The sequence below is a fragment of the Sabethes cyaneus genome, chromosome 3 (assembly GCF_943734655.1).
Source record: "Sabethes cyaneus chromosome 3, idSabCyanKW18_F2, whole genome shotgun sequence".
NCBI classification, from domain to species: domain Eukaryota; kingdom Metazoa; phylum Arthropoda; class Insecta; order Diptera; family Culicidae; genus Sabethes; species Sabethes cyaneus.
In genome coordinates this window covers 165,562,443-165,577,516 of record NC_071355.1, presented here as the reverse complement: position 1 = coordinate 165,577,516, position 15,074 = coordinate 165,562,443, and the positions used below count along the sequence as shown (strand labels likewise).

The 15,074-nt window shown below is 39.5% G+C and overlaps 1 protein-coding gene across 1 annotated transcript; it reads right to left on the bottom strand.

Moving 5' to 3' along the window:
• Window positions 1-6,307: 6,307 nt before the first annotated feature.
• Window positions 6,308-6,967, bottom strand: LOC128740368 (kinesin light chain-like). The gene has a single exon (XM_053835907.1). The coding sequence runs from the start codon at window positions 6,965-6,967 to the stop codon at window positions 6,308-6,310; it is 660 nt and encodes a 219-aa protein (XP_053691882.1).
• Window positions 6,968-15,074: the final 8,107 nt, after the last annotated feature.

The window sequence follows — 15,074 nt, the reverse complement described above, 5'->3', positions numbered from 1 at the left end:
ATCTGTATGCATTGTGTCTGGGCCTTAATGTAAACTGCATTTCAGGCATATGTATGTTTATAAGAATCTGTTAGCGCCATTGTTTAATTGAATTTTTAAAAGAGAAGAGCGAAATATTCAAATTCAATTCTTTATTGAATGCAGTGGTCGCCTTGAAAATACGTGGACGGGGGTTCATAAGTAACGTTCAACAACAAACGTTCAAGTTTGTTCAACAACAAACGAGCTCAGAGAGAAATGAGAGTATGTATGTGTTAACTCTCTCTCAGTCTCTCCTGTTTTTGTCAATATTTTTTGTTTTGTTTGTGCTTGCCTTGTTTTGCTTAAAATTACGTCGAAACAAGAAGCATTTCGGGAGCGCGTTGTACACTTCTACGAACTGCCACAGAAATCTCGGCAAAAGTATATGGTACAACTTTTAAAAAGCGAATATGTTGCGGCTTCGACTGTTTACCGTGTCCTAAGATTCACGACAACTATTTGCAAGCAAGGTATTGAAAGTCCAGCCAAAATTATGGACGCAGAAGGACATGGTTCTCTTTCTCGTTTCTTCAACAACAAGCCCTCTGGTTTGGCTATCAGTAGATGTGCACCAGACGTATGTATGAAGAAAATGTTGATCCCGTTTCTATGAAAACATCATGCAGATGAACAATACGTGTTTTGGTCGGATAGAGCATCATCGCATAACGCCATAAAAACACAATCGTTCCAGAATACCCATTTGATACCATTTGTACCCACGACCCGACAAATCTGTCTCAGTGCGCCCAGTCGAAGATTTCTTCGGGATTTTGAGGTCCTTGGTGTTCAAAAATAACTGGAGAGCCACGAATTGCAAACAGTTGACTGGTAGAATCAACAGATGCATTCGCAAAGTTGACATGACGGCCGTACAACGCTCCTGTTCGGATATCAAACGGAAGCTTCGCCGAACAGCCGATTACGAACCGTTTTCAAATGTACACTAGTTTATTTTCAACAATGGACAATGTATCTTTAATTTCGGTAAATCTGATCTTCTTCATGTATCTTTGTTTTTTTTTTGACAGCTTGAGAAAAAAAATCCAAAATTTTAGTTGTCACCCGTTACAAGGCCTGCAACCAATGAGACATATAGATTTCTTTTAAAAATCACTTGTGTGCAACATAAAGGTTGAAATGGTAATGAATGACCAGCCCACAGATTATTGTATTGAATATGATTATGCGTAGTTTGACATGTTTCAATAATCTTACTTTAACTAGCTTATTGCCTTTAAAGGGACCATTGGTTGCAAATAATATTAAAGCCCAAGCACGTTCATTGCAAATATGACGTGCCATTCGAATGGCCTTTTATTTTGACATGAATGGCAGCTGGCACGTAAGTTAGGGGCGTCGATTCACTGTTTTTTGCTCCGAGAGGATTTTACTAGTTTACTTTCACAGCTTACCGCTTGTTACATAGCAGAAAATCTAGCTCATACGCAAAAATTTCTGTTTCATTTGTATGAGAGTCCTTATCCTCAAACCATCATAAAATAAATTCATGCCTCCAATAACCCCCATATGCCAAATTTGGTTCCATTTGCTTGATTAGTTCTAGAGTTATGAGGAAATTTGTATTTCATTTGTATGGGAGCCCCCCCCTCTTAGAAAGGTAAAGGATCTCAGTACACCATAGAAAAAAAATCCTGCCTTCTGAAACCTTCACATGCCAAATTTGGTTCCATTTGCATGATTAGCTCTCGAGTTTTGAGGAAATTTGTATTTCATTTGAATGGGAGCCCCCCCCCCCCCCCCCTCTTACACCCTGCTTAAAATTGGTCTCTTACGTCTCCATAAAATTGCTGGTCATTTTATCTATCCAACGACATATAAATTGTTCAGTTTCATTTGGTAGTTTAGTAGTTATTACCATTTGAAATCTTTCATTCAAACGTTACACTTTTATTTTCGTTTTCATAAAGTGCTACCCAGTCCCAGTATAGTAAACAAAGACGTAGTCCTACGTCAAAATCAGCTATATTTATTTGAAGAAACCTGAGACATTGCGATAAGCAAACAGCACTACCAAGGGCCTATTCGGCGGATTGCTGTACTTCAACAGCAGACCAAAAGGGAGTCAGATAATTTATGTGTTGGCGTGTTTCTACCATTAAGTATGGATTTTTACTCAATATGTTAGAAACGTTCGTAGTAGTGTTGAAAAAACTCTTGAAAAGTCGATGTTCTGAGAATTTCGCATAAGTATAAAAGTATGAAAAACCGAAATTTAAAAAAATATTTATAACAAGTATTTATTTATAATGCATCACGCCTTAACATATTAATTATTGGTAATTTATAATTTTTCGAGCAACGTATCTTCGTTTTGTTACTTCTTTTTGTTTTCCTTGGTTCCTTTGCAGATGGGACTTGGTCGGCTAATGTCATTCGTGCAGCGCAATTCGTTAGAGTGCTGGCGGCCACATGTTTCCCTTGTTTACGGTACAAGGAACTAAGTTTCCTCAACGTCTTCTGAACCGTGGATGAGTTTACCATGTCGATTCTGTGCCAACTTCCATAAAGATTATATGGGGTGTTGTCACGACTCATACCCTTGTCTACCTCGCGCTGCTCTGCCATCTGTCATATTGTCTTGTTGTCGTCAGTGATAGGACCGAGTTTTAGCTCATGTACCCTCGTCAACACGATTTTTCACAAATTTCTGCTGATTTTGGTACATGAATGCCAACACGTGAAGGTTCTTGGCTACGTCCGGATGATTTTCACCCACCAAACGAACTTGTATATCCAAGGCTTTCGAACAGAATATCTCTGCTTGTTGGGAATTGCCACAGTTATCGTACAACGTAGTGAGGTTGTGCAAAGTTGCAACGACATCAGGATGAACTCCGAGAGTTTTCTCTCTGATAGCTAGCACCTCTTTTAATAGACGTCTAGCCTCCTTGTTTGTAGTTGCACTGATCGCGGTAGATTTGCGCTAAGGTGCTCAATATGGTCGCAAGATTCTTTACAACGTTTAAAACTATAGACTAATTTCAAGTGTTTAGTCTTGACCTTGGAATGAGGTCATACATATATTAATATTTTTTTGAAACGATGGTTCTACAATTGATGAAGGGACGGTAGGGGAAAGAAAATGGAAAATTTTTTGGTGAAGGAGGAGGGGGAAGAGCGGAAAGGAAAGGGGGGAGGGGGTATTGGTAGCTATGCTTGACAACAAAAGGTAGGAGTCAAAATGACTACTTGTCAAGCTACCAATACCCCCCCCCCTTTCCTTTCCGCTCTTCCCCCTCCTCCTTCACCAAAAAAATTTCCATTTTCTTTCCCCTACCGTCCCTTCATCAATTGTAGAACCATCGTTTCGAAAAAATGTTTAAAACTATACAAATTCGATATCTGTGCCTGGGAAGCACGCCAGAGTGCAACACCACCCCTTTTCTTCAACCGATGTTATCGTTTGAACATCTAGCAAAGCAAAACGTTGGGCTTAAACGTAGTTCTAAGGCTTGACCCTTCTTTATCGACAGACTTCACAGTCGGCTGATAGAGTACCGGACAACTACGGAGCCAGTACAACAATCCTACTGACCCTATCTAGCAGCAGCGCCTAGCCGAGATTGGAACATACGACCACTAGCTTGTTAAACTAGCATCGTACATCGAAGCTAACTGAGCGGTTGTTTGAACATCTAACTTAGTCCAATTTGATGTCCTGAAAGTAAACAATTTTGTTAAAGTATGAAACCACCCTTTTCTTTTCCTCCCTGAAGCTAGTAATTGTTTACATGCGTATTTCGGAGGCACCCTCTGAGTCCTTTCGCACGGAGGGTAATTTTAAATTCATCAGGACACTTTCGAGATATTTATACGGGTCATTCCATACCAATGCCAAGTGACCGAGAAAAATCAGAGGGGTTGTGTACAAGACACGACCGCATAGGTGACGCAGGACTACGTAAGTCTCTTTGTAGTGATAGTAGCATGTATCCACGCATGTTATAATACGATTCTTCATGTACATCATGCTACATGCTGTATTTGTTGAGACTAACTGCAGGTTGTGAAAATTAGATTGTTTTTAAAGGTATGTTGATAGCGCCTCAAATCTTACTTCAACATTTTCAAACATTCAAACACTATTTACGTATTTTGATGACATAAAAAAATTGTTATGTTAAATTGTCTGCAGCAGGTTGAGAAATTCAAATTTTTGCAAGTCGATAATTTTGACGTAGGACTACGTCTTACGGCAAGTTTTGAGATAGGGTGTCATTCCAAAAAATCGAAAAATGCAAGCGTCACGAAAAATGATAGGTTTTTGAGCGCTAATAACTCAGCGGGTTTCAATATTCTTACACCAATCGATTGGAAAATCTTCTAAGAATTGACCCAAAAGTATGGATTCTTGATGTTGAACTATTAAAAAATTGAAAATAATGAACCTATGTTTTACCAGAATTCTCGCTTCGTGATTGGTTGGAAGATTCTTTTCGATGATCTAAGCCCATACCAATTTGATACCTGTGCTTGGGAAGCAAGCCAAAACAAGTTTCCTCATTTCAACAAGATTTCTTAACACCGCGGTTCAACCTAGTCCATTTTGATGTCCTTGCTTGGGAAGTACGCCAAAGAGAGTGACAAAGCCCCCTCGTGTAAACAGATTTCTTACGAACGCGATTAAACTTAGTCCAATTTGATGTCTATGTTAGGGAAGTGTGCCAGAAAAAATAACACAAGTTCGTTGTCCCGACAGATCGCAAATTCTTTACTGCGAGACGATTAAACCTCGGCGAACTTGATATCTGTGTTGGAAAAATGTGCTACAACTGTACTGTACGGTTATAATATGAATCTGTATGAATACGCATGCTTGCCGTTTCATTAGAAGTGTAGTGAAAAGATGTGCTGTTGATAAAATAGGATTGAATTGGCAAAATCCTTTCAACGTGGGAAACCATGGATAATAAAAACAATCTTTAATTTCAGTAAGGTAGCAGGAAAGTAATAGTTTGTGTTCTTGATTTTGTTAAATTGTTTTCAAATGCACTATCTTATGACAATTGAACGTATGCAATGTTACTACTTTGATAAATGTTACATACAACGCATGTAGCATGTATATATGTTGCATATAGCATGTATACACGAAGAATTGAATGATTACAAGCATGAATACATGCCACTATCACTACAAAAAGGCTTACGTAGTCCTGCGTCACCTATATATGCGGTCGTGTCTTGTACACAACCCCTCTGATTTTTTACATGCTTTTATTCATTTTCATTATTGGAAGCTAGGTAAGTTAAAGTTGATTGGAAAATGTTTTGTACCTGACTGCTTTTTACCGAGTTGACAGTCAAATAAATATTGACTAATCTACGAATCCCTCCTGCCTTGTTTTGTCCATCATTTTCGAAAAAAATTATTCTAAATGTAATGCTTGACTATTGTAACTATGTAAAGAATTGCAGGGAACTAACTGACGCAAAGCAGCAAATGAAACAATCAAAACTATTGTCAGATAAGAGAGCCGCTGATTCTCCTCGCTTTGAGAAATGCTGCGTCGCGTCACATCCACAAATATACCTTCATCCCTGTTTCCGAGCAAGACAACAGTTCCGAACAAATTCTTGCAGTATATGAGGGCAATCTGGCAAAAGGAAAGGGTTGCCACTCACTTTTCTACGAAGTTTCACTTCCAGGATCCAATATGATGATATTGGACTAGATTTAATGTTTAAAGGTGATATCGGTGGAATGAAAGGGGTGGTTTTACACTTCAACAAAATTATTTACGTTCAGGACATCAAATTGGACTAGGTTTAATGTTTAAACGATAACATTGGTTGAAGAAAAGGGGTGGTTTTTCCCTCTGGCATGTTTCCCGCGCACAGAATCAAATTGGACTAAGTTTAATTGCGTTCGTAAGGAATTTTGTTGGGACAAGGAGACTTTGTCACTCTTTATGGCGTACTTCCTAAGCACAGATATCAAATAGGTCTAGGTTCAATCGACGCAAATAATTTTCGACCTGTTGGGACGGGGTGTTACTTCTTTTTGTTTTTCTTGGTTCCTTTGCACATGGCACTTGGTCGGCTAATGTCATTTGTGCAGCGCAATTCGTTAGTGTGCTAGCGGCCGCATGTTTGCCTTGTTTACGGTACAAGGTACCAACTGTTTCAAAAATGTGCAACGCTCGTTCGTAATAAAAGCCTGCCTTTTCAAATTTTTGCTGATTTTGGCACAGGAATGCCAACACGTGAAGGTTCTTGGCTACGTCCGGATGACTTTCGCCCACCAAACGAACTTGAATATCTAAGGCTTTCGAACAGAATATCTCTGCTTTCTGGGAATTGCCACAGTCATCGTACAATGTACTGAGGTTGTGTAAAGTTGCGACGACATCAGGATGAACTGTGTTTTCTCTCTGATAGCTAGCACGTTTTTTAATAGACGTCTAGCCTCCTTGTTGTTGCATTGATCGCGGTAGATTTGCGCTAAGGTGCTCAATATCTTCGCAACATCAGGATGATCATGCCCACAAGTTCTCTCCAGTTCATCCACAGCATCCGTGCATAGAACCATGGCCATTTCGTGGCGATCTTCAGATACATATTTGAGCACCTGTTTTTGAATTTTATCCGGTGAGATAGCGGAAATTGTCGGTTCTTCGGCCGAAGGATCGGGTAACTTGTGAGGGGTTAAACATGACGATGATATTGCTTGCTGTCGTACCTTGAATTCCTCATATTGTTTTCCATGTTTCAGTTGCAAAATGGTCGACTCCGCTGCAAAAAGCTGTTGTTGAATGCCTTGTAATGTATTGCGTAACAGTAGATTCTCTTTGGTGAGCTGTTGATTTTGGAATTGTAACTGGCGTTTCCTTGTTTCAAAGTTCTGAAATTGCGCCAAAAAACTCATCATTAGCTCGCCATTTTCCGATTTTCGTTCCAAGTTGTTATTCATGTTTTCCATTTTTACACAAAGTATAAATGTACTCGTACTTGCTGTTCAAACGATAGTTACAAATAAACTGATGTCGATTTGTCAGCGCGTTAAAATGTATACTGCAGCCTGGGTAATTTTTATAAATAATGCCTACCTAGTAAGTTGTTTGCTACTTCAGATACTCAGTATAGGTTGATCAATGATCGCTGAATCAGAACTAGGTCAGGCAAATAACATGACCTAGTCAAATTCTAATCCGGAGTGGACTTTACCTGATTCATTTAACATGGAGTAACTTATGGAGCACTAATATGTACTGTTTTCCTACTATCAGAAAAACATATACTTAGGCGAACACCTGCGACCAAAACATCATTTATGGAAAGGTGTGTCCAATTTATAAAGTAAATTGAAAATGACAATTAAGGAGGAATGGGAATAATGGTCTCAAAGTAACCAACCAGAACTTTTCTAACCGCAAACTGAGCACTTGCTGAGACGATACTTCATCGGATGCTGCAAGCTTCCGTGCTGTACAGCCCTCCAACTACTACGCTGAATCCAAGAACCGCTCAAGAGCTGAATGTATCTTGCTAAGCGGCTGCGATTCGCCCACACCGGCAGAGCTCCGCTGGGGTAATTGATTGCTTAGCGGCTGCGAAGTCACCCTAACCGGCATAGCTGAAGCCTACGTATCCGATAACGATTACACGTCACACTTCTAGTACTGCCAACACAATGAACGTCTAACAGGAACTACTCACTGTCCTGATTCCAAATGTACCACCTCTAGCAACAAGTCAGCAACACGGTCGACGGACTTGATGTCCCGCGAGTAAAATGATGTTGATGAAGTCATTAATTCAGCGCTAAAATTATCACGTGCTCCTATAGTATGCTAGCACGATCGTTGAAACTGAAGTCCCGTTGGTAAAACGTTGCCTGTGCCACGGCAAATCCTGGCCACGGCACCAATGTTCGTGATCGTCGTTAGGGTAGTCCGGATACTAACGGGACTGGCTTCTTCACACAGTAAAATAATACACAGCTGCTAGTGCACTGAATGCTGATTGCTATTTATTGAACGCATTTTATACACTTGTAGTAAATAGATTTCTTCCACATTCAGAACAATAGCTCCTGCGTATCCCGTTCGGTCGAACGGACAATAATTTTTTGCGACTAGATTCGGCAGGACAATAATCTCTGATGGTAAATGGCTGAATAATGCGCTCCAGAACCACCGAGAGGTTCCACAGCCTCTTATTCAGCAACTCCTATCTTGACCTCCTCGTGGTACCATCCGGGATACGTTCCTTAGTGGAAATCGGACAACCGGTGGAAACTAGGGTCGTATGCGGACAGAGAAGGGGGCACTAATGCGAAAGCTGAAGTGTAAACTCTCCGCCTGCAGGACGGTTCTCTTGACTCCCAGGAACCAAAGCAGAGGGTCCAAAGCCCCTAAAGGAGATGGTTGTAATAGCTGTTATCTATGGCTATTACGTAAAAATTTGAATGGATAAACCCCTAATCCAAGGTGTGACGCGACCCGTGCCGAGGGATGAATGGTGGAGGGGGTTCTATAAATTCTCTCGCCGCAACGGAGCCTGTGGAGTACCAGGGCGCCCTCCACAGCAATTTGCCCTTGCTGCATCAGGCCGGTCACTGATGCAGTGGACGATTTCTTACCGTGCAAGCTCTCTCTGCCGAAAAACAAAGAAACGTATGAGGCGGAGAGGAGAGTAGTGGAGGAGCAGGACTTGAACGATGCGCTAGCAGAGGTTCAGTCCTGATCCTCGTCTATCCTCAACACGTCGACTCGTTGTGAGTCGACAAACGAATATGTGGCTCCAACTCTCTACTCACGGGTCGAGATTCACTCTGCCTGATCTTAGACTGTGTGCTGGAGGGTGGGCTGAAACAAAAGGAGAGCCGAACAGTTATGGCCAGTAGGATGGCTGTACAATCGCTCAAACAATCTATAAAAGAATATATAACGTCTAGTATCCACCCCTAGGTTACTCAAAAGTTGCTGAGTCTCAATAAGAGAGATCTCAGCAAGCTTACCGGTCTTGTGACAGGACATTTTCCGAGTAAATATCATTTTCGGAATCTCAGTTTCATACAAGATGATATTTAACTTCGGAACACTTGCTCTGCTATCGTGGAGCACAAATAGTACGCAGACTGCAGTATCTCAAAACGGGGAGATCTGATTGGCGTCGCCGATCAGGATACTAGGTTCATAAACCTAGTCATCCCTGATTGGCACATGTCTCGCTCCAGCTACCAGCCTGTCACTTCCTCAATAAGTGATAGGTAAGCTTGAAGCGTATAGTATAATAATAAAACGGGGCATACCACAATAGTTCAAAATAATGGACGCAGTGGTAAGAGTACCCAACAGAGGAGAGATCTCTGATTACAGCTTGGTTCGACCCATGCACCTTCCATCATTGGACAAAAGATAGGAGTCACAACGACAACTTGTTAAGCATAGCTACCTATTACCCCCCCCCCCCCCCCTTCCTTTCCACTCCTCTCCTTCATTCCCGGAAAAAATCCTTCTTCATTACTTTCCCTTACCGTCCCTTCATCAATTGTAGAATCATCGTTTCAAAAAAATATCAATAGATTACAATGCGGCTTTCTGCCGCAACAGTGTTTCTTATGTAAAAACTACAAGGTATACAGCCCTAAGGGTTGTACGAATGGGTGACGTAGGACTATATCAGATTATTAGACCAAAGACTAACATAAACTTCATTTCTGGCATTTGTATGTTTATAAGATTCTGTGAGTTCCATTATTTAAGTGAATGTTTAAACGAGAGCGAAATATTCGGATTCAATTCTTCATTGAATGCAATGGTGGCATTGAAAATACGTGGAGGGAGGTTCATAAGTACAACGCCTGCAACCATTGAGACATAGATTTTTTTTTAAATCACTTGTGTGCATCATAAAGGCTCAAATAGTAATGAATGGCCAGCCTCCAGATTATTGTATTAAATATGATTATGCGTTTCTCAACATGTTTCAATGATCTTACTTCAACTCGCTTGTGGCCTTTGAAAGGGCCATTGGTTACAAATAACATTAAATCCAAAGCACGTTCATCGCAAATATGACGTGCCATTCGAATGTCCTTCTCTTTTGACATGAATGGCAACAGGCACGTAATTTAACCCCGTCGATTCACTGTCTTTTGCTCCGAAAAGGTTTTACTAGTTTACTTTCATAGCTTACCGCTTGTTACGTAGCAGAAAATATGACACATACACAAAAATATCTGTTTTATTTGTATGAGAGTCCTAATCCTCCTACCATGGGGGTGAGGGGTCTCAAACCATCATAAAATAAATTCATGCCTCCATAAACCCCCACATGCCAAATTTGGATCCATTTGCTTAATTAGTTCTCGAGTTATGAGGAAATTTGTGTTTCATTTGTATAGGAACCCTCGCTCTTAGAAGGAGAACGGGTCTCAGTACACCATAGAAAAAAATCCCACCTTTTAAAACCCCCACATGACAAATTTAGTTGCTTTTGATTGATTAGTTCTCGAGTTATGAGGAAATTTGTCTATTGTTTGAATGGTAGCCCCCCCTCTTAAAGAGGGGAGGGGTCTCAATTCACCATAGAAAAAATTCTTGTCTTCTGAAACCCCCACATGCCCAATTTGGTTCCATTTGCTTGATTAGTTCTCGAGTTTTAAGAAAATTTGTGTTTCATTTATATAAGAACCCTTCCTCTTACGCCGTCTATAAAATTTCTCTCTCGCCACTCCATAAAATTGCTGATCATTTTATCTTTCCAACGACATATAAATTGGTCAGTTTCGTTTAGTAGTTTAGTAGTTATTAGCATTTGAAATCTTTCATTCCAACGTTACACTTCTATTTTCGTTTTCACAAAGTGCTACCCAGTCCCAGATAGTAAACAAAGACGTAGTCCTACGTCAAAAAATTCTGCGAAACACGATGAAGTTGAAATTCTTGAGTTGTTGTTGTCTTCATTGAGAGATAAATGTAAATTTCGTTTTAAATTGAGTTTAAAAATATTTGGCAACACTGGTACTCACAAATAATTTCTTTTTCGAATTCCTTGGGTGATTTCCTTTGAAAATGTGAAAATAGTGTCTTTTTAAACTCAATACTTCCAGAGATATAAGCAAAAGAAAATAAGAGATTTTGACAAAAACGGGTATTTTCCTTAAAAATGGAGGTGCTCCCATTAACCCTTAATTGATTAACCGGGTACACCTGTACCCTTTTCAGGTTTTGTGTTCTAGTTTCGGCATGATCTTTTTAAAATAACGCGAAAAGACTAGAAATCCTCGTTACTTGGCCGATACCTCATAAATTTAACCATTTATTTGAAAACGTGTCTAGAAAAAAAATTGAGTTTTTGATCGTCAAAGTTAACCCTCTAACGGGCAACACCGTAAAAACGACGCCTAATGACTATTTTATCATGAAAGTACACACAAAAAAACCTTACGTTCTGATTTTCATTCAAAAATAATTATCTAGAGGAGCACCAGGTAAGAAAGAGTCCAATTTTTCCTTTTCTTTTTTCATGTCTAACACTCTGCCCAGATATTTTTTCAATTCAGATATATTACAAAATTAAAATAATGCATGAGATTTACTCATAGAAAAACGGTTTAGGTCAACCATTTTGTTCTAGATGTCCTTTTCCTTCAAAAGTAAAAAAGGGAATATTCGCACATTAATTATTTTCGTAATTTTTCAGAATTTTTGTTTTTGAAAAATGATAACTTTTGAATGCATGGTCAGAATGTTATGATATTAGTATCAAAATGTCAAGAAATCTGTTCTGAACACATTTTGCATATTGCCAATTAAAAGCAAATTTTGTATGCGGCTCTGGAGCTCCAAAAGCGAAGGCCGTCTCCACACCCCGATTTTGATTAACCGGGTACACCTGTACCCACTCACCCATTTCATGTAAAAAGGACGAGAATGGGAAATGTTCATCATATCACATAATATATTTATGACCATATAAAAACAACTGATTTTTACATACATTAGGGACTTTTTGCGTGGTCTAAACATACACTAGTGACTTTTTTGCTTGGTCGGCTGGCTTGGCTCTTTTTGCTACGATTTTTATGTTTTGACCACAGCGCCTTAGTCAAACAAAATTCAAAAAAGTAGTGTATAGAGTAATTGTAAAATTAATTATTGTCCACAATATTGCTGAAGGATGTGTGGTTTTACCTTTTGAATTTATGGCGCTATTGGGTTGCAATGTTGTTTATAGCAAAAATAGCGCTTTTTTTTGAGTCCAACGGGGGTAGCAACACAATTAACGATGAAAGTTGCTAATAAAAATATCGTCGGCCACTGTTCAAAATTTGATCCTGCCAACATGTCGGAAAAATCGCTTGTATCTTGTAAACATTTGCAAATGTTGCTGGTGCTTGTCATTGTCACGAAAAAAAGATTTATGCTGCACTTAACTTGAATGTTGAAAAATTATGAATAACATATTAAAATAATTTTATGAGATTAAAAGTCTTCTGGGTGTAGAAGAACGTTGATGTTTTGAAGTGCATTTATGTATTACTAGCTGACCCGACAAACTTCGTATTGCCACAAATTAACCTGTGTTGTACATAAATCATGAATCTCGGATGATCTTTGTCACAATCTCGAGTTTTGCAAGCCCCCCAGAGGGCGGCGCTACCGACGGCGGGTCACCGGCAACACTCGCGACCGTCCTGTCCTGAATGATCTAGTGTTACTATAGATAGTTTTTGTGGTCTTGTATTGACTAATGTTTAATGGAAGAGTCTCGAATTTCTCGAGTTCGATTAGTTTTTGAGTTTCGTAAAAATTTCTGTTATATTTGTATGAGAGTCCATATCCCCCTACCACAGGGGTGAGAGGTCTCTAACTATCGTAAAATAAATTCAAGACTCCAAAATCTCCCACATGCCAAATTTGGTTCCATTTGCTTGATTAGTTCTCAAGTTATAAGGAAATTTGAAGTTCATTTGTATGGGAGCTCCCCTCTTAAAAGGGGAAGGGGTCGTAATTCACCATAGAAAAAATTTCTGCCATCTAGAACTCCCACATGCCAAATTTGGTTCCATTTGATTGATTAGTTCTCGAGATAAGAGGAAATTTGCATTTCATTTGTATGGAAGCCCACCCTCTTAAAGGGGAGATGGGCCATAACTCGCTTTCTACAGAAGAGAGGGGTCTCAATTCACCATAGAAAAAAATCTTGCGTCCAAAACCACTTACATGTCAAATTTGGTTCCATTTGCTTGATTAGTTCTCGAGTTATGAGGAAATTTGAATTTCATTTGTATAGGAGCCCCCCTCCTAAAGTGGGTAGGGGTCCCAATTCATCATAGAAAAAAATTTTGTATCCAAAAACACCCACGTGCCAAATTTGGTTCCATTTGCTTGATTAGTTTTCGAGTTATGAGGAAATTTGTATTTCGTTTGCATAGGAGCCCCCCCTCTTAAAGTTGGGAGGGGTCCTAATTCACCATAGAAAATATTCTTGCCCTCGAAAACTTTCACATGCCAAATTTGGTTTCATTTGCTTGATTAGCTCTCGAGTTATGAGGAAATTTGTATTTCATTTGTAAAGGAGCCCCCCCTCCTAAAGTGAGGAGGGGTCCCAGTTCATTATATAAAAAATTTTTGTCTCCAAAAACATCCACGTGTCAAATTTGGTTCCATTTGCTTGATTAGTTCTCGAGTTATGAGGAAATTTGTATTTCGTTTGTATAGGAGCCCCCCCTCTTAAAGTGAGGAGGGGTTCTAATTCACCATAGAAAATATTCATGCCCTAGAAAACTTTCACATGCCAAATTTGGTTCCATTTGCTTGATTAATTCTCGAGTTATGAGGAAATTTGCATTTCATTTGTATAGGAGCCCCCCTTCCTAAAGTGGGGAGGGGTCCCAATTCATAAAAAAAAATTTTGTCTCCAAAAACACCCATGTGCCAAATTTTGTTCCATTTGCTTGATTAGTTCTCGAGTTATGAGGAAATTTGTATTTCGTTTGTATAGGAGCCCCCCCTCTTAAAGTGGGGAGGGGTCCTTATTCACCATAGAAAATATTCTTGCCCTCGAAAACTTTCACATGCCAAATTTTGTTCCATTTGCTTGATTAGTTCTTCAGTTATGAGGAAATTTGTATTTCATGTGTATAGGGTCCCCCCCTCCTAAAACGGGGAGGGGTCCCAATTCATCATAGTAAAAAATTTTGTCTCCAAAAACACCCACATGCCAAATTTGGTTCCATTTGCTTAATTACTTCTCGAGTTATGAGGAAAATTTTGTTTCTTTGGTACAGGAGCCCCCCCTCTTAAAGGGGGGGGGGCTAATTTACTATAGAAAATATTCGTGCCCTCGAAAACCTTCACATGCCAAATTTGGTTCCATTTGCTTGATTAGTTCTCGAGTTATGAGGAAATTTGTATGGATGCCCCCCCTTTTAAAGAGGAGAGGAATTATAATTCCCCTTATAAAGAGGGGAGGGCTCTCAATTTACCATAGAATAAATTCTTGTCACCGTAAACACCCACGTGCCAAATTTTGTTCCATTTGCTTGATTAGTTCTCGAGTTATGCAGAAATTTGTGTTTCATTTGTATGGGAGCCCCCCCTCTTAGTGGGGGGAGGGGTTTCTAACCATCACTAAAACCTTTCCTGGCCCCAAGAAACCTCTACATGCATATTTTCATGCCGATTGGTTCAGTAGTTTTCGATTCTATAAGGAACATACGGACAGACAGACAGACAGAAATCTTTCTTTATAGGTATAGATGTCGCAAAAATGTATATTTCAAGTATCTCAGGTGCTAATAGTCGAACTGAAAAACCAACATAAGTGTTAGGTGCAAGTTTTTTTGACGGTATAATTCAATATCCGATGGTGCTTTTGCCTGTTTTCAAAAATTGATAAATCATCGCTACTCATTGCGATGAGTCAAAATGCGAGCTATTCGTGTTTGATTGGCATCACTAGCGATCAATCATTAAATCATTAAATAATGCTCAGCTAGAAAAGCATTGCCAGAGAATTTGACGTTATGGAATCACCTTCGAGTGTGTTTCGAACCGAATCAGTACTTTTATCGA